This window comes from Nannospalax galili, unplaced genomic scaffold, assembly GCF_000622305.1.
Source record: "Nannospalax galili isolate Female #2095 unplaced genomic scaffold, S.galili_v1.0 scaffold996, whole genome shotgun sequence".
NCBI lineage: Eukaryota > Metazoa > Chordata > Mammalia > Rodentia > Spalacidae > Nannospalax > Nannospalax galili.
Window position 1 is genome coordinate 2,228,522 of NW_008339436.1, and position 21,225 is coordinate 2,249,746.

At 41.3% G+C, this 21,225-nt stretch overlaps 1 protein-coding gene across 3 annotated transcripts in view; it reads left to right on the top strand.

The window, feature by feature from the left end:
• Positions 1-14,765, top strand: part of Ercc6 (ERCC excision repair 6, chromatin remodeling factor) — a 90,041-nt gene extending 75,276 nt beyond the window's left edge. For all 3 annotated transcript variants that reach the window (XM_029564044.1, XM_008834115.3, XM_029564045.1), the window contains exons 13-21: positions 2,020-2,235; positions 2,890-3,000; positions 3,613-3,732; positions 4,320-4,414; positions 6,192-6,337; positions 6,415-7,092; positions 12,197-12,401; positions 12,925-13,003; positions 13,977-14,765. In XM_029564044.1, coding sequence (XP_029419904.1) covers positions 2,020-2,235; positions 2,890-3,000; positions 3,613-3,732; positions 4,320-4,414; positions 6,192-6,337; positions 6,415-7,092; positions 12,197-12,401; positions 12,925-13,003; positions 13,977-14,393 — 2,067 coding nt within the window. In that variant the 3' untranslated portion in view covers positions 14,394-14,765. The remainder of the gene's footprint in view (positions 1-2,019; positions 2,236-2,889; positions 3,001-3,612; positions 3,733-4,319; positions 4,415-6,191; positions 6,338-6,414; positions 7,093-12,196; positions 12,402-12,924; positions 13,004-13,976) is intronic.
• The last annotated feature ends 6,460 nt before the right edge of the window (positions 14,766-21,225 follow it).

A 21,225-nucleotide genomic window follows, 5' to 3' on the forward strand; every position in this document is an offset into this window, starting at 1 on the left:
CGCTCCTAGGCTCTGAGCTGGATAGAGGTGAACACACACCGAGTGGCCACCTGTTGTTATTCTTACACCCCAGTGCTGGAACTTCCAGATTTAGTCATTTTTCCTATTAATCTCCTCCCAGCAGTTCCTTAGTCTGTCAGTTGTCAATGCTTCAAAACCATTCACATTTCCTCAGTGGTCAGATCACTGCTTCCTCATGTGCCTCCAAGTTGGGGTAGGGGGCGGGTCTAGGCCACTCTAGAGAATGCAGCCACCCTTGGAGGCCTAAATTTTCTAGTAGTCATGTTAAAAGGCAAAAAGAAAAACCAGATGAAATGAATTTTGATCATATGTTTTATTTCACCTAATGTGTTCAGAATATTTTAATGTATAATGGAGACTTCAAAATGACAGCTAGTACCCTTTTTTTGGTACTGTGTCTTAAACTTGGGTGTATATTTTATTTTTGTAACACATCTTAATTTGGACTCCCCATGCTGTGCTCAGTAGCTCCATGAGGCAGGTGGCTACTGTATGGCAAGTGCAAGACAAGAGGAAGAAAAACGAATTAAAGATGACTCTTGGGAGCGTTTTGGCAATGTTCCTCATTTGCTTAGATCTTTTATTGTTAATATAACTGATGTTTAATTAAATTTACCATACCCTTTGACTCAGTTCCTGTTTTTCTACTTGAACTTTCACACCAGTGAGTTTGATTTGAGTCACAGTTTGAAAGCTTTAGAGAACCTGAATGATGCTTACAGCTTTGTAAGTACTCTGGGGCCTGGGAATTAGGGTGCTTTAGCCCATCTTCAGTGCTTTTCTGTTACATGGATCAACCCTTCACATCTCTCCCCTTCATGCATTTGTCATGTGTATTTGCTTTCTGGTGTAGTAATAGTGTAGAAATGGTGACTGGAGAGATGGCTCAGTGATTAAGAGCACTGGCTGCTCTTCCAGGGTCCTTGAGTTCAGTTCCGAGCACCCCCATGATGGCTAACAACCACTAGTATCTCCAGTTCTAGGGGAATCAGACACCCTCTTCCGGTCTTTGTGGGCATTGTACACATATGGTGAACTTCCATACATGCAGACAAAATACTCATACATAAAATAAAAACAAAAAATTTTTTAAATAAAAATAACATAAAGGTGAATGGAATTTCAGCCTTTGGCTCATATACTAAATGATAAGGCTTTTAGTAGGGTACTTAGATATGTAAGATTTGGAGACATTTGGTAAGTTACAGATTGGTGTGACATTTCTGACCTGTATTTGTGAAGTGCAGTTGTTTTTTTTTTATATCAAGTTCATAGTACTGTGGACTAACTACTTTTTTCTAGTAAAGGAAATTGAGTTATTAGTAATTGACTATGACTTCTGTGGACATGTTCATCCCAGTAAAATTGTTGTTTCCAGAGAAATTTTCTTATCAGGGCAAGAACATGAGTGAAAGTTAATTTCTTCAGCTTGTGTTAGTCATTTTTCTGTCAGTATGAGAAAATCAACTTAAAGGGGAAGAGGTTTATTTGGCTCATGATTTCAGAGGTTTCAGCCTGTGCTCACGTGGGTCCGTTGTTTTTGGGCCTATGGTGAGGTAGAACATCTTGGCCATTAATACCTGGAAGATTAAAACTGCTCACGTCCTGTGACTGGGAAGTAGGGACAAGAAATAGCCCCCAAAGATCCACTTCCTTCCCACCTCTTAAATTTCTACCACTTCCATCAAATTATAAAGCCGTCAGTGGGTTAGCCCACTGATGGTCAGAGCCCTCATGGTCTAGTCATTTCCCAAAAGCCCTGCCTTTAGGCACTGTCCCTCTGGGGACCATGCCTTCAATGCATGACCCTCTGGGGGACAGTAAAGATCCAGACTTACAGCTGTTTCTCATAATGCTGACATTAGAGAAGAAACTCAGGAGCTGGTGAAGAACAGTGTTGTAATCCACACTGCACACTACATCAGTCCTCCCTCCTTTCCTCCATTCCTTTTACTTTACATGGGGCCATCTGAGCTCATATGTTCTTTTATACCACAGATTTTCTCTGGACTTGTAGCCCTAAGAAAAATCTGCAACCACCCTGATCTCTTTTCCGGTGGTCCCAAGAATCTCAGTGGTCCTCCAGAAGATGAACTGGAAGAAGATCAGTTTGGATACTGGAAGCGTTCTGGGAAAATGATTGTTGTTGAGTCTTTGCTGAAGATATGGCACAAGCAGGGTCAGCGAGTACTGCTGTTTTCCCAGTCAAGGCAGGTGAGGACTCAAGTGGCATGTAATAAACAAGTTTGTTCTTAGGACTTCGGATCACCAGTACAAAAGGTAGGACATTATCTAAAGCGAGATCTGCCATTGTTTTAAGGCTCTCTTCGGATCTTTTTGCAGGTCTTTTTAGGAGTTTGGCTTTTTCTCTAGAGATGGTGCACAGAAGTTGTTGCCACTTTTTAAAAAATATTTTATTATTTTTATTTTATGTATATCCATATATTACCTGCATGTAGGTAAGTGCACCCATGTCATGCAATGCCCGCAGAGGACAGAAGAGGCTGTGTGATCCCCTGGAACTGGAGTTATGGACAGTTGTTAGATGCCATGTGGATGCTGGGATTTGAACCTGGGTCTTCTGCAAGACCAGCCAGTGTTTTAACCACTGAGCTCTCTCTCTCCAGCCCCAGAAGTTGCCTTATTTTTTTAAGTTCACAATGTTCTCCTGGTATCCAAGTGCGTTTGGGCTACTTACAACATAAGGAATTAGCAAAAATTCTTTTGCAGCAATTTTATTTCTCTTCGTCCAAGCAAGAAATCCCTTTAACATAGTCGTATGGGATTATGGGAGTATGTTAACAAGTGGAGAAACTCTCTCTGGGAATAGATTCAGTTTTCACACTGTTTCCCCTTATCCCCCAACAGATGCTGCACATATTGGAAGTGTTCCTGAGAGCCCACAAGTATTCCTATCTCAAGATGGATGGGACCACTACCATCGCGTCACGACAACCACTGATTACAAGATACAACGAGGTAAACCAGGGATGTGACTGAGAAGGCAGAGGAGCTGCTCTCTGGGGAGAAAACAGAGCATGCCCACGTCCACAGCCACCTGAAAAGGGGGCTACAACCCTTGTGGCTTGGGGACTTTATTTTTTAATCTTTTGAGACAGGGTCTTGCTGTGTAGCTCTGGCTGTCCTGGAACTTGCTTTGCAGACCAAGCTTCCCTCAACACAGAGCCTCTGCCTCATGAGTGCTGGGTTTAAAGATGTGTGCCCATGCCCAGCGACATTTTGCTTTTAACTGTACCCTTCAGGAATGTCGGGACTGGGCATGTAGGATTTCAAAGGTCAGTGCTGAGTGAGAAGAAGCCAAGAAGCTAGTGAAGAACAACGAGAGAGAGAGAGAGAGAGAGAGAGAGAGAGAGAGAGAGAGAGAGAGAGAATGCTTGATGTGTTTCCCTTCTTGAGAACCCAACTTCTAAACATTGCTAATATACTTAATTTTAAAAGTAAGTGCTCTGATATGAGAACTTGACTCGGACACAAACGTTGGGTATGCTGGTGACTGGAATGAACTCGTGTGTAGATTGTGGGGCTGTAGCAGCTCTCAGGTGTGCCTACTGTTATGGCTCTTTCCTCTAGGACACATCCATCTTCGTCTTTCTTCTGACCACGCGGGTGGGCGGCATAGGAGTCAACCTGACCGGCGCCAACAGAGTCATAATCTACGACCCTGACTGGAATCCAAGCACCGACACACAGGTCTGTCTTTTCCATGAAAACAAGATATCTAGAATGACAGTTTGGGTTTCTTCTACTTGGCTTCTGAGAACAGTCTGCATTTTAGTCAGGTCCTGTTCTTTCACATAAAAGAACACATTGTGCTGGGCGTGGTGGTGCACATCTTTAAGCCCAGCACTTGGGAGGTAGAGGCAGGTGGATCTCTGTGAGTTCAAGGCCAGCCTGGTCTACATAGTGAGTTCCAGGACAGCTGAGGCTACAGAGAGAGACTGTCTCTCTCTCAAAAAGACCAAAAAAAAAAAAAAAAAAAAACCAAAATTGTCAGAGCCACATAGACTGGGAGTGTCTTCAGCTGTTTATGTACAACATCTATTGCAAGCTGTGGGATAAAAAGAGCACATATGAAGGAACCTTTTTTTGGATCGAGATGTCTTGGTTCTCCTTTTTTACCTGGCTGTTCATCTGCCTTTATAGGCCTTTGGTGTATATTTCTTCATTAGTCAGAATTCTGAGTAGGGAATGAAAGTTGGTGATCAGGTACCTCTGCTTCTCTTAGTCAGCCCTTGCAGTGGGAAGAGCCCTTGTTAAAGTATCTCTGTCTGTCACAGGCGCGGGAGCGAGCGTGGAGGATAGGTCAGAAGAAGCAGGTGACTGTGTACAGGCTTCTGATGGCCGGTACTATTGAGGAAAAGATCTACCACCGGTCAGTACAGTGGCTGCTGAGCCTCCGTGCCTACATCCAGAGTTGTCAGCAAAGAGGTTTTTTTGTTTTTTTCTCCAAGTGTTGGTTTAAAATACCTTGCCATTTAAAAAGAATAATTGTTGTAACTTAAGGGATATGGCTGTTTGATCTTTTTTTTTCTTTGCCATATACTTTGATGCCTTATTGGTGTTCAAAATGTCTTTGAACCTGATTATTATTGTTCCTTATTCAAATTCAAGGATATGTAAGTTTGATATTGTTATCTGAGGGAAATGTTCTTACATATATACTGTAGTGTGCCACTTGCTTTTAGAAAAATTGTAAAGTAACGATTTAAAGTTAACACATTGGCATTTCCCTACACTATGCAGGTATGATTGATAGGGAAATCTCAGTTCGCTCAGGGTTTGTAGTCTCATTAATAAAAGAATTTAAGATTGGACTCAAACAGAAGCTCAAAGGACAGTTTTATTAGAGTTTAAAAGAAAAACTCCCAGGGCAAGCATGCTGTAAATCCCAGCAGCCGCCTGGAGGAGAGAAAGGAAAAAAGTCATGCTGGCAAGTAAGTCAGACACATGATGGACTAGCAGCCACACAATGAGGTGGGAGGCTTTAGAGAGAATAAGAAGCCCAAAGTATCAGAAAAAGCGAACTTAGTTTCTGGCCATCATCCAAAAGGAAGAAAGAGGAGAAAAAAAAAGGGAAAGTTGTGCCTTCCTGACCCAGGTCTCAGGGGGCCAAACCCAGGCAGACCTCATGATGGCTTGTAGGGACTTAGGAATTCGGGAAGGAAAAGTACTGTATCTCACTAAAGGGAAAATCTTTCTGCCTATCTTCTGTAAGATAGCTTCAGAAGACTCCACCTTCCTAGGGTTGCCCTTTGCCAGGTATTGACCCTGCCCTACTATGTTAGATCTCTACCTAAGCTAGAGATTCTATTTTCTTGACTAGAAGTTTTTCCTTAATGAGACTTTTATGGTCATTGCGACCTTTGGCTCAGGTGACCCTTGGAGAAGTTGGCAGCATATGTGTTCCTTTCTCTGACTTCCTGTGTTCTCATTAGGGGACTTGAGAAAGAGTCCAGACATGGCCAGCTTCTCCCTATGCCCCTCAGACTTCATTCTTGTCCATACCCCAGCTCCCGCACCTGTACTAGTCTATCCTTGGAACATTCATTGTCCTTAAGGGCCTGTGGGTGCTGGAGATGAGGTGAGTCCTGTCAGAAGAGAGCTGTATCCTGAAGAGCAAGTGGCCAAGGGGATAGTGGTGTTTTTTAGTGATCTCTGTAGGAGAGGGACTGGTATGTGATCTTAAACACAGGCTCCAGCAGATAGGAGTTGGGGAATAGGTCAAAGTGAGGGCTGTGCAAAACCCTGACCCCATCAGGAGGGTACTGGACAGGCCAGGGCCGGTCTTGGTGCACAAATCAGGGAAGCTGACTGCTCCTTACAGCTTGGAGAGTCTGGGAGTCACATAAATGTGAAAAGGTGGGTTTTGAAATGTGATAGGTTTTGGAGGCTGAAAAAACTCATTGAGTATAAATAATGAGGAATTTCTAATGTAATTTATTTTCTAATTTTTCTAATTTAGTTTCTGTAAAATTTTGGAGATCATCTGATGTGTTATGTATGTTCTGAATTGTAATTTATCCAAGACTGAAAGTTTGGGGGCTTTTTAATCATTCATAGATCTGCTGTTATCATCTCTTACATGTTTTATAACTGGAGCTTTGATACCTAAACATTGTTTCATACCAGTGTAATTTTTATCTTTTAAGACAAATCTTCAAGCAGTTTTTGACAAACAGAGTGCTAAAAGATCCAAAACAAAGGCGGTTTTTCAAATCCAATGATCTTTATGAGCTGTTTACTCTGACTAGTCCTGATACATCCCAGAGCACAGAAACAAGTGCTATTTTTGCAGGTATTACATAAAGTTATTTAATTTAATCAGGTGCGGAAGTAGTCTGCAGTATAACATTAAATGCTTCCCCATTACAGGAACTGGTTCAGATGTTCAGACACCTAAACGCCAGTTGAAAAGAAAAACTTTACCAGCTCTAGAAACAGACCCAAAAGGCAAGAAGTTCTCCCATCCTAATACATCTGTAAATGACAGCATTCCAACTGAGGAAAAATCTAAAGCAACGGGGATTGCAGGAAATGAAACTTATAAAGAAAGTAGTCTTACGAAAGGTGACTGTCACACAAGTAGGAACATAACCTGTGGTGTCGGGCTTAGAGAAGACACAAGCGCAGTATCTGAGCCGGAGGAGCTGCCAGCAGTGAATGGAGATGAGAAGTGCTCAAATTCTCCAAGAGTTGACAAAGCATCTAGGCCGTCTGGTGAAGCAAGCACCAGTGAGAAGCAAGGCCCCTCGGCAAAAGGAGACTGCTGCCAGGTTCAGGCGAAACCTTTGTGGGTGAGCAGACAAGTGGAAAGTCATTCTTGTAAGCATAAGACAAAAAGAAAGCATGGTGTTGCAGAGGAAGAGATCCCAGAGAAACATCCACTGCCAAAGCAAAACCCTAAGAACAGAGATGCCAAGTTTGAGGGAACTCGAATCCCACACCTAGTGAAGAAAAGGGGATACCACAAGCAAAATACTGAGCAAGAAAGTGAGGCCAAGGAACGGAGCAGTGATGACTATGTTTTGGAAAAGCTTTTCAAAAAATCAGGTAATGCTTTCTGATGAAACTTTCCCCGCTGTACTAGGAACAGAAAATGAGTCAGCCACTTCCAATGTGGTAGTCTTTACTGATGGTGTTGACATTTTGAAAATTAAATTTACCCCTTTCTGAAGATCTGGAAGTATTTGAAACTTTGGGAAACAGTAGTACTAAACATGTAACCGCTTACAGTACATACAGTATTATAAATGGATATGTGCTGCATGAACGATAATAGGCAATTTTCTTACAAGCTGTATTTTATGATTTTCCAACTACAGGAGATAGAGTGACAGATCATGGGGAGAGAGGCAGGATTATGGCTAGGGCAGGCATTGTAGTTGTAGAAAAGCTGATGCTTAAGATCAAAGGGAATGCATTGGTGAAGTCAGCATAACAACTGCTGAAGACCATGGAAGGCAGCATGCTCTGCTCAGCTCAGTCATCCCCAGGGGATCATCTTCTTCAGCCACTGGCAGTTATGTTCACAGTGTGATGGCCACAGCTACCAAAGATACCTGTTTTGTGTATCACTTCAGACCTTTCCGACTTAGAGAAATTAGCTTGAAGGCATACAGATCTCTACTATAGCCTTTATGCCAACACTAGCATTTTTAAGCATTTGCTTTATCATTCATATGCATATATAAGCATGTCTACAAACATACATAAATATTTGTATGTGTACAAGTAAACATGCATATACTTGTTCATCTCTGTTTCTACATCTGTCGATGAGAAACAAGAGCTTAGCTTCTAGCAAGGATGAAATAACATTTACTCTCCACCTTGGAGCAACAAAACATTGACACGGTATATGAAGTGGTGGGACCAAAAGGCCAGCAGAGGGTTGTTATTTATTGATCTATTAGAGATGGGAAACAAATGAACTGAACTCTCCACTTATTGCCGTGAGAGTTTTCAGACTGTGACATGGGAAGAGAACACAGATGGGGCTGTAGGCAGACTCTGTTAAGCATCCAGGGAGACCAAGGTGCTGGAGTTCATGTAAAGGAGTAAGGTAGAGGGGAGAGCAGCACAGAGGAAGAACTCCGCCGGTCTGTAGAGGGTCTCCTGTAGAACTCAGCTGGATGTTGATCAGTGCATTGGTACATGGAACCTATCTGAGGCTGTAGAAAAGACCACCCAAAAGGATTAGAGGAAACATTTCTGTGCTTACCCACAGCCAGGAGTGCCTGTACCTCCCAGCCAGCTTGGAGTAAGGTTTCACAGGGCATTTGGCATATTGCAGAGGGCATACTGTTGCCTCAGAGTTAGCACTGTGTCAACCTCACCTGAGCTTTTGTAGGAATGCATAATTAACAAGCAAGCACTTAAGAAAAAATTTTATGGCACTTTCCACCAAATAAAAAAACTACGGGCCATAGAAATAAGCGGGCAGGAAAATATTCAGAATGAGAAAATCAATTGGAAATGACATAGCTATTAGAATTAGCAGACATTAAAATTATTAGATCTGTTCCTTATATTAAAAAAGAAGCATGAAAGTTGCACACCCACATAAAAATATTGAACATAGATGACAAATGTCTGAAAATACACTGTAGGAGAGGAAGTCATATCAGGCATAGCAGAAGAAAAGAAAAATGAACTTAATGCACAGCAGTAGAAGCAAAACGGAGCACAACAAACTCAGAAAAGAGCATCCAGCTGTAGAAGTCCAGCACCTCTCATAATTGGGGTGCTGACCAAGAAGAGAAAGGCGGGGAGTATTTGAATTTGAAGAAATATTGGTAAAAAATGTTCTAAATTACATGAAAGCCATAAACCTACACATTCAAGAGACTAATAAACTCTAGGCTTAGAAACAAAAGTATGCCAAGGCATACAATAACAAATTGATCAAAGCATATGGTAAAGAGAAAAATCTTAAGTGTGATGCGCCCTAAGGGAAAAAAGAGGCTAGAGAAACAAAGAAAGTTGTGTAAACCATGAAAAAAGGTTTTGAAAATGAAGCTAAAACATCATGTCAGTAGAATAAAGGACAGAAAGCACATGGTCATCTCTTCAGTGAGGACAGGATGTAGGCGGTCCCAGGGCACATGAAGAGCATTTTACAAGTCATGATGTCATTGTCTTGCCTGTGGTAAGTTTCATGGTATATACATGTCAAAACTTGTCAAATTGTACATTTAGAGTAGGTGTACTTTGTGATGTGTCCATTGTCCTCCAATAAATCCATGCACTGGATTGATACTGTGCTGTCCAGTTTCAGTTCATCTTAGAACACTTCCCTTATGTTTGATTCTCTTCAAGAACGAGAAGTCCTTGACCACCATTCTGAACATACTGACCTATTTTTACAATTACAGAAAGTGTAGTGGTCTTAGAATTTATAACCTGTACAAAAACCATACTAACAAGTTTAATATTCATTTATATGCCTTTTTGTCTTTAACCTGACATTTTTAGTTAAAACATTGTGTCCAAAAGTTTCTTGGGTTTCTTTTTTCTCTCCACTGTTAAATTGGTGAGACAATCCTGTTATCCCATCATGGTTGTGTTACCAGTTTAAAGTATAGTTAGATTAATTTATTTGTATCCATTTCAGGGTTTTCCCCATGCTTCTTGACTTTATTGTTTTACTTTTTGATGTAGCATAACACTTCTTACAAACGTCACCTCCCCATGCCTTCAATTTTTGATCTCATGAATTTATGGCATTTCCTTCCTGGTTTCTTCTGCCAAAGTAGACACACACTTAATTTCATTTTCTCTTACTCTCTGACATGCACGCAGCTGTCCACCGTGTGTTCTCCTGTTCCTTTTCGAAAACTTGATGTGTCCCGATAGCCACGTTGAGCTTCTGTGTGATCAGGAGCTGCCCTTGTTTCAGCACCAGACTTGGAGTTGGAGTGCTCTGCTGTCTGCTAGGCTCACCTCTGCCATTCAGTGTTCTTTCAGCTGTTCGTGCAGGTTTTTCTTTCCATGTGAACCTCAGTATCATTGTCCAGCTTCATTTGAAAGTTTCTTGATGTTTCTGTTGAGATACCACAATGAGTGTATGAATAGTTCGTGGAGAGTGAAGATTGAGTGGTTGTAGTTAGGGGAGAGGAGGGGGCTATGCTTCCATTGGTTCAGGCTCGACAGAATGCCTTCCTAGGAGTGCTTCAGAGTTTTCTCCATGTGTGTTTTACATGTCTTGGGTTTATTTTCATTTTATGTTCAGCGTTATTGTTTATGGAGTTTTTCAACGTTGTATTCTTTAACTGACTTGATTGTTCATAGGAAGGTTGGAGATTTCCTGTTTCATTCTCTCCTGAATGATTTTATTCAATTTTATTATTGATTCTCTGGGGCCTTCAGGGTTTATATTTATTAAAAACTTGAAGACAGCTGGGCATGGTGGTGCATGCCTTTAATCCCAGCACTTGGGAGGCAGAGGCAGGCAGATCTCTGTGAGTTCAAGGCCAGCTTGGTCTACATAGTGAGTTCCAGGCCAGCTGTGGCTGAAGGGAGACCCTGTCTCAAAAAAACAAACAAACAAAAAAGCTTCAAAAAAAGAAAGACTGGGGTTTGTGTAGATCAGTAGTAGAGCACTTCCCTAGCCGTGCATGAAGCCCTGGATTCCACCTCTAACACAGAAAGAAAAGAAAGCTAAGAAAGAAGAAAGGGAGAGAGGGAGGAAGGACTGACTAAAAAACAAAAATTGTACTTTTTATTTTAGTCACTTGTCTCTATTTGATTTTCTATTATTATTATTATTATTATTATTATTATTATTATTATAAGCTAATAATGCTAGATATAAGTAGTATTAGAGGCGATGGGCATCTTATTTTTCCCTTAATGAAAATGGCCTGTATTGTCATTAAGTAAGATTTTGGAGTTGCATATGGCATGTGTTTTAGTAAGAGTATTTTCAGTTGAATGGTTTTATAGGATGGTGAATTCTATCAAAAGCATTTTCACTGTAGAAATATCGATAGATAGTATTGGAAACAATATCATGAAACTTACCAGATAATGGATTTCATAATTGTGTACCGACCTTGAATTCCTAGACTGAGTCTTAATGGGTCATAAGTATTCATTTCTTACTTTGTTGTTGGTTACTATATACTGATGCTGTACTTAGTCTCTTCATGTTTATAAATGATTCTCGTCTGTAGTTTTATCACCAGTAACTTTATTTTTCCTCTATATAGTACTTCCTGTTTTTCTAGAAAATGATCCATTGTGTATGATTTCAAATTTGCATACAGGTATACAAAATATTCCTATAATTTTCAAAATTTGTCTTTTTCCACCAAATCATTTCCCTTCTGATATTTATTATTCCATAATTTTTCCTTTTCTTTACATTAATTAAGTCAAACTAGTGAGTTGTCCATTCTGTGACTTTTTTTTGTTCAGTAAGCTAGGATTATTACCTATTATAAACTGCATCCATAGTTGGTCTATTCTCTACCTTACATTTTTTAACTTTTTATTATTTTGTTCCTGGTACTTTTGCTTTTGGTGAGAGGGTTTTTTTTCCCCCATAATTATTTCTATTTACTTAAAAGTTAGAACTTGAATTCATTTTTTTCTCTCACTTTTCCTTTTTTTGGAGAGAACCTCTCAGTAGGTATCCCAGGTATCCCAGGCCAGCCTTGACCTTCTGATCCTCCTACCTAGCCCTCCCCCGTGCTGGGATTACAGGCATGCACCCCATGCTGCTTCATTTTACTGATATGAGTATTCAGGGTTTGAACTTTGCACTGATTACCATATTAAATGTATTTCATTGATTCTGACATGTAGCATTCCCATGACCATTTTGGGGGAATTCTGTATTTCTGTTTTATATTTTTCCCTCCACTGTAGCTTTTATTAATAGATTTTTAAATTTTTCTTCTGGTTAGGAAGAAATTAAGTATTAAAGTATAGGTGAAGCATTTGACCCAATTATTTTAAAAACAGGGATAAATAATAACCATCCCTTACAAGGTAGTGGTAAAAGTGAACAGAAAGCATTTGTGAAGTTCTGAGTCATAACTGCTGCTCAGAAAACAACAGTTAAAAATGTTCTGGATCTCTTCTCTGGTGACATTAGTATTCCAGTGTAAAAGCCGAACTGTTGCTCTTGGTCTCTCCTTGTTCTGGTTAGTGGGTGTGCACAGCGTTGTGAAGCATGATGCCATCATGGATGGGACCAGCCCTGATTATGTGCTGGTGGAGGCAGAGGCCAGCCGAGTGGCTCAGGATGCCTTGAAAGCCCTGAGACTCTCTCGTCAGCAGTGCCTGGGGGCAGCATCTGGCATTCCCACCTGGACAGGCCACAGGGGTGTTTCTGGTGCCCCAGCTAGAATAAGGTAAGAGATCGCTCCCTGCCAGGTTCTCAGGGAGCCCCAATTGTTGAGGCTGGCGACAGTCAGGACAGAACTTGCCTCTCTCCAGTTCTAGTCCCTCAGAGAGGCATGTGTTGGTCAGATTTGAGTGACTTGGGGAAATACTATTGTCCTTCTTCCCTTTTATTTCCTGCCTTTCAGAGACAAATTTAGGGGAAGAAGTGATTGGTTTATTTGAGAGATGATTTTAAAAATAGTATGAAATACAAATAATGACTAACCATTAATAAGACAGCTAGTTCGTAGCAATCATAGTTGTTGTGCTGTTCAGGATGCCCTTTGAGAGTACTTTGCCATGTATAGTACTGAGTGAGGGTTCTGAGTGGGTCTCACTCACCCAGAACAGCAGAGTGGAGAGGATAGAGCAGAAGTGTGGGGCTCAAAAGACAGTAGTTTCCCAGGATGAATTTAGTTGTTGAAATAGTACTTTGGTCTCTATGTCACAGCACCTAACATTTTATCTACTTTGATTCTTTTCCTTATTTAGGAATAGATTTGGTCAGAAAAGGAACTCCAGCTTCCCTATGCAACGTCCTTCTTCAACATCTCTAACAGAAAAATGTCAGGTAACAGGATAGCCTGGCTGCTTCTCAGGTGTGAGACCTGCTGAGTGGACAGGAAAATGTCCCTGCATTGCATATGTGGTGAAAATGGCTCTAATGGTGTAGTGACACTGGAGACTTCTGTTGTAGGCTCTGAGTTAGGCTGTGCTTTCATTTGAATCTAAAAGGGCACCTAACTTCCTAAAGCACAATATCTGAAGCAGTGTCTCTGTTTTGTGCTTAGAAAGTTAATATAACACAACATGCTTGAACTGGAGGAGATCACCACTCTGCGTAGACTCAGTGCCCAGAGAGCCCATCTTCCCCAGGGCCTCAGTAATGGTAAAACTGGGCGAACGCCACCCTCACCACTCAGTCTTTTTGATTAAGGGTGTGTTAATGCTTACACTGAAAACTCACAGAGCAAGACTCCATTTTAGACCTACAGGAGCACATTTAAGAATGGAGACCCTTTCTGTTGTCCTGTGTCCCATGCTCTTAGCAACAGGAGTTTAGGGCACATTCCAGGTTAGCTCTCTGTTACTGGTTTAAAGAAACATGAAGTGAAAGGATGGAAAGAGTAAGAAAGTTTAGAAGTGAAGAAAGGGGAGTATAGTGTTGTTACTGTTCCTGATCCCACAGTGCGAGTCAGGTGCATTTGGGAGAAAAAGCAGCACATGCTTATGGCCCCTGAAAGCTGCCCTGGTCTAGGGAAGACACTGCCCAGGCCTGTGGCTGCAGGGCCGCTCCCTCAGCGCCCTCTGCTCTCATGCTCATTGGTGTCCAGAAGATGGTTTATTTCTCTTCTTTCCTGCCTGTTTCTTTAGGAGATGTTTTTTTACAAATGGCTAGACTAAGTTGTCCCCCTAGCCTCTTTTGCCCTGGGCATTAGATGGGGTCTCAGTCTTTCTCACATACCTCACCCCTGGCATTTGGGTTATTTTGTGGGCCCTCACAGACAGTTCAGTCTGTCAAAGCAGTGATCTTCTTTCTCTAGGACACTGTGAAAAAGGAGGGAAAAGATCCTGCCCCTGCCAACTTGAGTGGCAAAGAAGACACAGCGTCTTTATCCAGAGCGCCCAGTTCTTCCTCACTCTTAGCTAGAATGCGAGCAAGAAACCACCTGATTTTGCCAGAGCGCTTGGAGAGCGACAGTGGGCACCTTCCAGAGGCGGCTTCCTTGTCTCCCTCCACCACAGACCATGATGATCTTCTGGTAGAAATGAGGAATTTCATTGCTTTCCAGGCCCAGGTGGATGGCCAGGCTAGCACTCGGGAGATACTGCAGGAGTTTGAATCCAAGCTGTCTGCCTCACAGTCCTGTGTCTTCCGAGAACTGCTGAGAAATCTCTGCACTTTTCATAGAACTCCTGGTGGTGAAGGGATTTGGAAACTGAAGCCAGAATACTGCTGAACACTGACACTCCCTAGACTCTCCAAGGGGAATTTCTGGTCATTAATCCTCTGATCATGTTTGTGGAAGGAAGTTGGTTGCATTTGATGTTTACTATAAATGACATCTACCTCAAGACTAAAACTTTAAGAAGAAAATACTTGGATTTTTAGAACTTTTTACTGACATTGTAAATTATGTTATAAAACCAGGGACCTAACATTTACTTCTTGGAGCGTATTTGTTCCTTTACCTAAAAGATGCTGTCAAGAGGGCCTGTAGAGATGACTCAGTAGTTAAGAGCACTGGCTGTTCTTGCAGAGGTCTCAGGTTCGAATCCCAGCATCCACATGGCGGCTAATAATGGTTTGTAACTCCAGTTCCAGAGGATCTGATGCCCTCTTCTGTCTTCTGCAGACATTGCATGATACGGGCGCACTAACACACATGCTGGTGTTACACTCAATACACATACAAAATATAAAGAAATACCTTTTTTAAAAAAAAAAAAAAAAAAAAGATACTGTCAAGGAGCACATGACTGCTGATGTGTCTACTCCAAATTGGATGCAGAAGTCACATGACTTATCAGAGATCTGAGATGGCATGGTGCTAGGATGAGAACCCTGCCGGGTCACAGATGCTGTCCCATGTCCTTAAGGTTTTCAGGGGCTAGAGTAATTTTACTGGTGCTGGAAACATGTCTTATATTTAATCTGGCTTGTTCCATAAATTAGTTCATCAATATCTGGTAACAGCTGTACTTTGATGCAGAAGTTCTAAATGTTTTACTAGCCTTATACAAAAAAGATAAAGATTTGTTGCCTGTCAAATTATACTGTCTTTCAATAATCCTTTAAAGTACTATTAATTAGCAGGTTTATTTGGTTTTGTTTTGTTCAAATGGTGCTGGAGGTGGAACCCAGTGCCTTGCACAGTTAAGCATGTATTCTGTGTTCGATCACTAAGCTCCACACCAACTGGCAGCCAGCAGGTGTTTTATTAATAAGGCATGAAATGGTTTTCTTTGGGTATCCCGTTTACTGTGACTGTACTTTAAGCAAAAGGCATGTCCCAATCACACATACTAACTTCTGGTTTTAGAAAAACCAAATGAGTTATCATAAAACAAAAGTCAAAACAGATCCAAAATAAGTACATAAACCATTGCTATAGACAGCAGTCAGTGGCTCCCCCTTTACCAGGAGTGACCGCTGTTCAGTCATCAGTCCACTTCCTGCAGGGCTCTCCAAGTGTTGACTTTGCCGAGCAGAAGGTGCGGACTATTTTAGATATAAACACTCTTCTCTCCTCTGGGGTTATCTCGTGCCCCTTGCCTTCCTCTCTTGCCTTGGCCATCTGTGGCTCTGTGGTTTAGTTGATTTTCAGCTCTTGGTTGTCAGTGTGTTATGATTGTGGGTGTGTGCTCTTCGTCCCTGGCTTTTTTCCTTAGCCATTTCTCGTGGCTTTTTCATGGCAGTACCACCTTGTCCCAGAAGTCTTGTTCTCTCAGACCCACTGCCTTCCGTAAACGTCTCTGTAGCTGTCACAGTGTAGTCTGCTCCTTGAGAGCGTTTTCTCTGGCTTGCTGTTTCTCCTGCCCTTGCTGTGTTTGCTCGCCTCCCTCCTTGCCATGTGCTTGTGTCTTACTCATGCTTCTGCAGCAGCTTGCCCTGCCCAGCTGTGTCCAGATGTGCTGTTTGCTCTACCCTGTGACCCAGGCATGGGTCTGCCAGAAGCCTGTTTCCTGGGTGACATGTGCTTTTGGTTAGAGGATATAGACCTGGCTTTCTCCTTTCTAAGATTTTTGTCTGATAGCTCAGGCCAAGGACCCCTCAGCCTATAGGCAGTGACAGACTCAGGTTTCCTCCTTCCTCTTTGGGATTCTGACTGTTCCCCATCCCCTCCATTCTTCTCTTCCTTGTTCTGTTACTAGTTTGATTCATGTATATCAGGGGAGGAAGACTGAGTTATCTTCTTTACATTGCCATTGTTATCTGAAGGTGGTAGAAGAGGTTGGTTAAAACAGGCCAGTAAGTCCAAATCTCAAGCCCTTGGCTCAGAAAGACATCGGAACTCTTGTTTGTTTCTGCGGGGCTCTTTGCCCATTTTGTTTTTGTAGTTGTTAGCCTACAAGAAAATGATGTTCCCTAAGTTCTCAGACTGAAGTCCTGATCTAATTCATTTGTGAGAAGTGTTGGAGCATCATGCCTGTAAATGTCTGAAATCTAAGTTAAGTTGAGCTAGAGGTTATAAACATCTCTTTAGTTTAAAATAACTGTTAAAAGTAAACTACATTAAATTGGGCAGGGGGCAGTAAGGAGAGGTGCAGATAGAAGAGGAGATCTTAAATGCCATTCAATTATGTTGTATGAAAATTGCAAAAAGTCAATTAAAAAAAAAGTTACAATGTAGTAAGCACAAGGAGTCTATGTCCCAGCTCTGCCACTGACATCCCCAACCTGCATAGGTTGAGTCTCAGGGTGGAGCTCTGTACACGTGGTCAGCCAGCCTACCAGAAACTTAGAGACTGGTGCTCTAAGTTGGAATCATTTTTAATAATACACAGCAACTTTATGGATTTAGGTGCAGTCTGATTTGGGACATTAAACACTTTGTAGGTGTAAATAGATTTAGTGGATTTAACATGTTATATCATTACAAGTAAAAGATTTTAAAGCACCAACTTCTTTTACTTCCTTAGTTTCTGTGTGAATAACCATCACTGTTAAAAGCTTTTACGTACTGTTTTGCTGCCCCCTCCACCCAATGCTTATGCCTGCTCTGACACTTCACCCAGGTATTTACACAACTGGCTTGTGCACTGTTGTCTCATTGTCTGTCTCTCTTTCCTTTACTCTCTGAGTTTTACCTAGACTCATGGCTGCTCAGCTAACAATGACTTTTTAGCCTCTCTGACAGTTAATTGTGGCCACATGACAAAATTTTAGGGGGTGAGATGGAAAATGTCCAGGTTCAGTTTAGACAGAGAGTTGGGGTGGGAACTCCCCTGAAAGTTCCCCATTTTGCTGACTGGAATGCCTATGAGAGCCTCAGCAGGGCTCCTGGTGTCTCAACAGAGATGCTGTGTGAGGTTTGAGTAGTCGGCCTGCCAATTGTGAACTGCTGTCTTTGACCTTCTATTTAAGAGTGAAATAAATTATTGACAACACTGTTTTAGAGACTATTTTAACACCTTGTTTGTTTGATATAAGTAACTTAACATGAGATTATACTACCTCTTGCATCTAACTTTAACATTTTATGTAAGCTATCTGTTCATTCCTATAATATAGCTCTACTTTCATTAAATTGCCGAATTAAAAATCCATTAAGGGATCCATTTCCCTGTCCTTGCTGACAGCAGGTTGCATCAGTCTTGGTAGGTTGTTTTAAAGTCAGTCTTGCGATTGAAAATAACCTTATTTTAACTTGAATTTTCTAGTTTACTTACAACACCAAACATTTCCATGTCTGTTGGTTATTTGCAGATCTTTGCTGTACTTTGTCTATTTGTGTCAAACTTGCCTTGTTATTTATATGGGTTATTCTTCAAGGTTTCTCCCCTAAACAGAAATGAAAAGGCAGTTGTCCCAACTCTTACCCAACAGCCCATTCTCCACCAGCTTGAAACTCCCAAGTTCCAGCTCGTTGTGTGCTGTGCTGCTGTGCTGACTGACACTGGGTCTCGCGGCTGTCTCCTTCTTGCTCTCTGCACTCTGTCATTGGGTTTGCAGTATGCTTTGCTGCTGTGGGCAAGTCTGTCTCCTTTTTTGTTTCTTTGTATCTTATTTTTATGTATTTTCTATTTCAAGAAAATTGTGAATTAACCTATTAGGGTCCACTAAAATAGTGCTACTCTTTTGGCTGGGATCGCATTAGTTTATCCATTAATAGACTTTATTTTTTAAAAAAATATTTATTATTTTTATTTTATGTGTGAGTGTATTGCCTGCATGTATGTGAGGGCACCCATGTTGTGCAGTGAAGTGGAGGTCAGAAGAGGGCTTCGGATTCCCCTGGAACTGGAGTTAAGGATGGTTCCTAGCCACCATGTGTGGGCTGGGAATTGAACCTGGGTCCTCTGCAAGAGCAGTCAGTGCTCTTAACCGCTGAGCCATCTCTCCAGCCCCAATAGACTTCATTTTTAATGTAATTTTTCCTGTATCATGATAGGTGTCATTTGTCTTTTATATTCTTGGGTAGCATTCTTCTTAAAGGTCTTAAATATTTTATATTAGCTTTGTGCCTAGGTGTTTTTATCGATTTTTAGTTTGGCTTAAGGATCTTTGCCTTTTACTTCCACACAAAAATTTGGATAATTAGAACATTCCTGTATCAACTTTGGGATGTTTATCACTCAGAAGCTGCTACATTTGCATATGGTGAATTTCCTCTTTTTGTGTTTTGCCCACTTACTTGTTTTGTTCCCTTATTTAAGAAGTCCTTCCTTACCCCAAGCTCATGAATACATTCTCATTGATTCCCCTGTTCATTATCCATGTGTTTTTTAAATGTAAAATGGACCCCCATACTCAGGTGATCTCTGGTTGTGACATTTTGGAAGGTTGTGGAAACTAGGGGGTAGAGTGTTGCTGGAGGAAGTGGGCCACTGGAGGTGAGCCCTGAGGTTTATAGCCCCACCCCACTTCCTGTTTACTGCCTCCTAACAGCTAGTGCATTGTACCAGCCGACCTTCTGTTCCTGCTGTCATACCTTCCCTGTGGTCAACTGAATTCCCCTAGAAATGTAAGCCTAAATAAATCCTTTCTTTAAGTTGGTTTTGTCTGGGTATTTTGTCATAGCAATGAGCAAAGTAACCAATACAATTATATGTAGATAGCTAATTTTCCTAACATTTTAAAAGCAGATCACCTTTTCCCTCCTGATGTATTACGGCCACTTCTACTGTAATAGCCTATTCCCATGTAATGGGAATGTTTCTGGGCTCTATAGTCTCTTAACTTTGCCTCTTTGACTTGGCCAATAGCCACTTTTAATTACGTGCCTTTCTAATTGGTTGTCACAAATGGTAGAACAGCTCTAGGATCTTTGTTCCATGTCAGTTGGGATCATCTTGTCACATTGGGATTTTGTTTTTGTGGTTACCATGAATGTACAAGTTTGTTGAGGATTATTTGTGATGTTGAGTTCCTCATCTAGGCATAGATCATAGCTACTTATTTTAATACATGTTTATATAAAAAATAATTCCACCATATCTTAATTTTATAATGAAGTCAGGGACAACTTAGACTTATTTCTAACCTAGTTTTTGTTTTCATAGTAAGTGACACTGTCTTAAAATCACATGTTCTCATTTGTAAGGGTTCATCTCTAGTTTTGCTGTAAGCTAACTTACTGATACTACATCTAGCAACTGCTGAACTTTTATTCTGATAATCTGAATTGTTCCATATGTCACAGTCATCCACTGTATGTAGTGACAATTACCTTTCATCTGTTCCTTCTGCTTTTATGTATTTTTATTATGATAATGAATATAAGTGGTCACAGCTGACATCCTTCTCCTAGCACTGAAGATGAGCTTTAAAATAGACAGCTGCTGTTATTTTCTAATAGATGCTCTAAGTCAGGTTAAGGAAACGCTCTTTCCAGTTTTGAATCCAGTGCTGATTTCATTAAATGTTTCATCTGCATCAGTTTCTCCCTTAACATCATCTCTTAGTTTGGTGAAGTGCACAGTTAAGTTTTCCAGCATCAAAACTTCTCTTAGACTTCTGTCAATTCAGGGGTATTGGTAGTGTTGATGCATCCTTAGAGCATATAGCAAATAAGTGACACTCCAGCAGACCTTGACCTGAGCAGCAAGTTTGCGACATGAGCCACAGCCATCGCAGTGTAATGACCAAGCTCCAGATATTACCAGGCTCTGTCTGCATACAGACTTTGTCCCACATAGAAACCAGTGCCCAAGAGGCCAGTGGTGGGGAGAAAGAAAGGCTTTCTTCAGTGAGTGAGATGGAAGGAGATGTACTCAGCCTCTCCCCTCCAGGGATGGAAGGTACAGATCCAGGACAGTTGATGAGGGAGAGGTGAGCACAGAGTAGGTTGGGATCTTCCAGGGACTCGGTTCCTACCTCTTTTCACTTTTTTTGTGGTCTTGTATTTCTGGTCATGGCAGCTGATGAGTGTCCTTAGCTTTGATGTGGAGGAGAGAGATGAGACAAGCTTAGGTCAAGTCAAGGTAATTCTCCTGTCTCAGACAAAATGTTTTTCAGTGGTTAACATGTCTATGCAGAGCTGAAGAGGACAGACACGGTGTGAAGACAGATGTTTTCATCTTGTTCAGTCATCCATCAGACATCTCCAAGCCCAAATGATAGGTCAGTGTTTACAAAAGCAAAACAGCCTTCATATCTCTGTACAGTAACTTAGGCAAAAATCATTATGACCTACCTGGCAGAGGCGCTAGGTATTGCAAAGCTAATGGGAGACTAACAACAGTGTGTTGTGAAGCTATGTGGCAATTAGAGATATTTAAGTCAACTAATCTAAGGACTAATGAAACTAGAGGGTTTGTTTAGGTTTTCCCTTGATAATGCAGTCTAGGTAAGGCTCCCAGTCAAATTGGGAAGGATAGGCGGCCAACATTTCTCAACCTCTCTAGCTCCAGATTGTAGGGAGAAAATTCATAAAGTTAAAGAATGTTAAAAATTCACTAAAGGTGTTGGGCATAGTGGCACATTCCTTTAATCCCAGCACTCAGGAGGCAGAAGCAAGCAGATCTCTGTGAGCTACATAGTTCTAGGGCAGCTGTGACTACAGGGCGTCCCTGTCTCAAAAACAAAACAAATGAAAAACCCCATCCATTTTGCATAATACCAGAGAA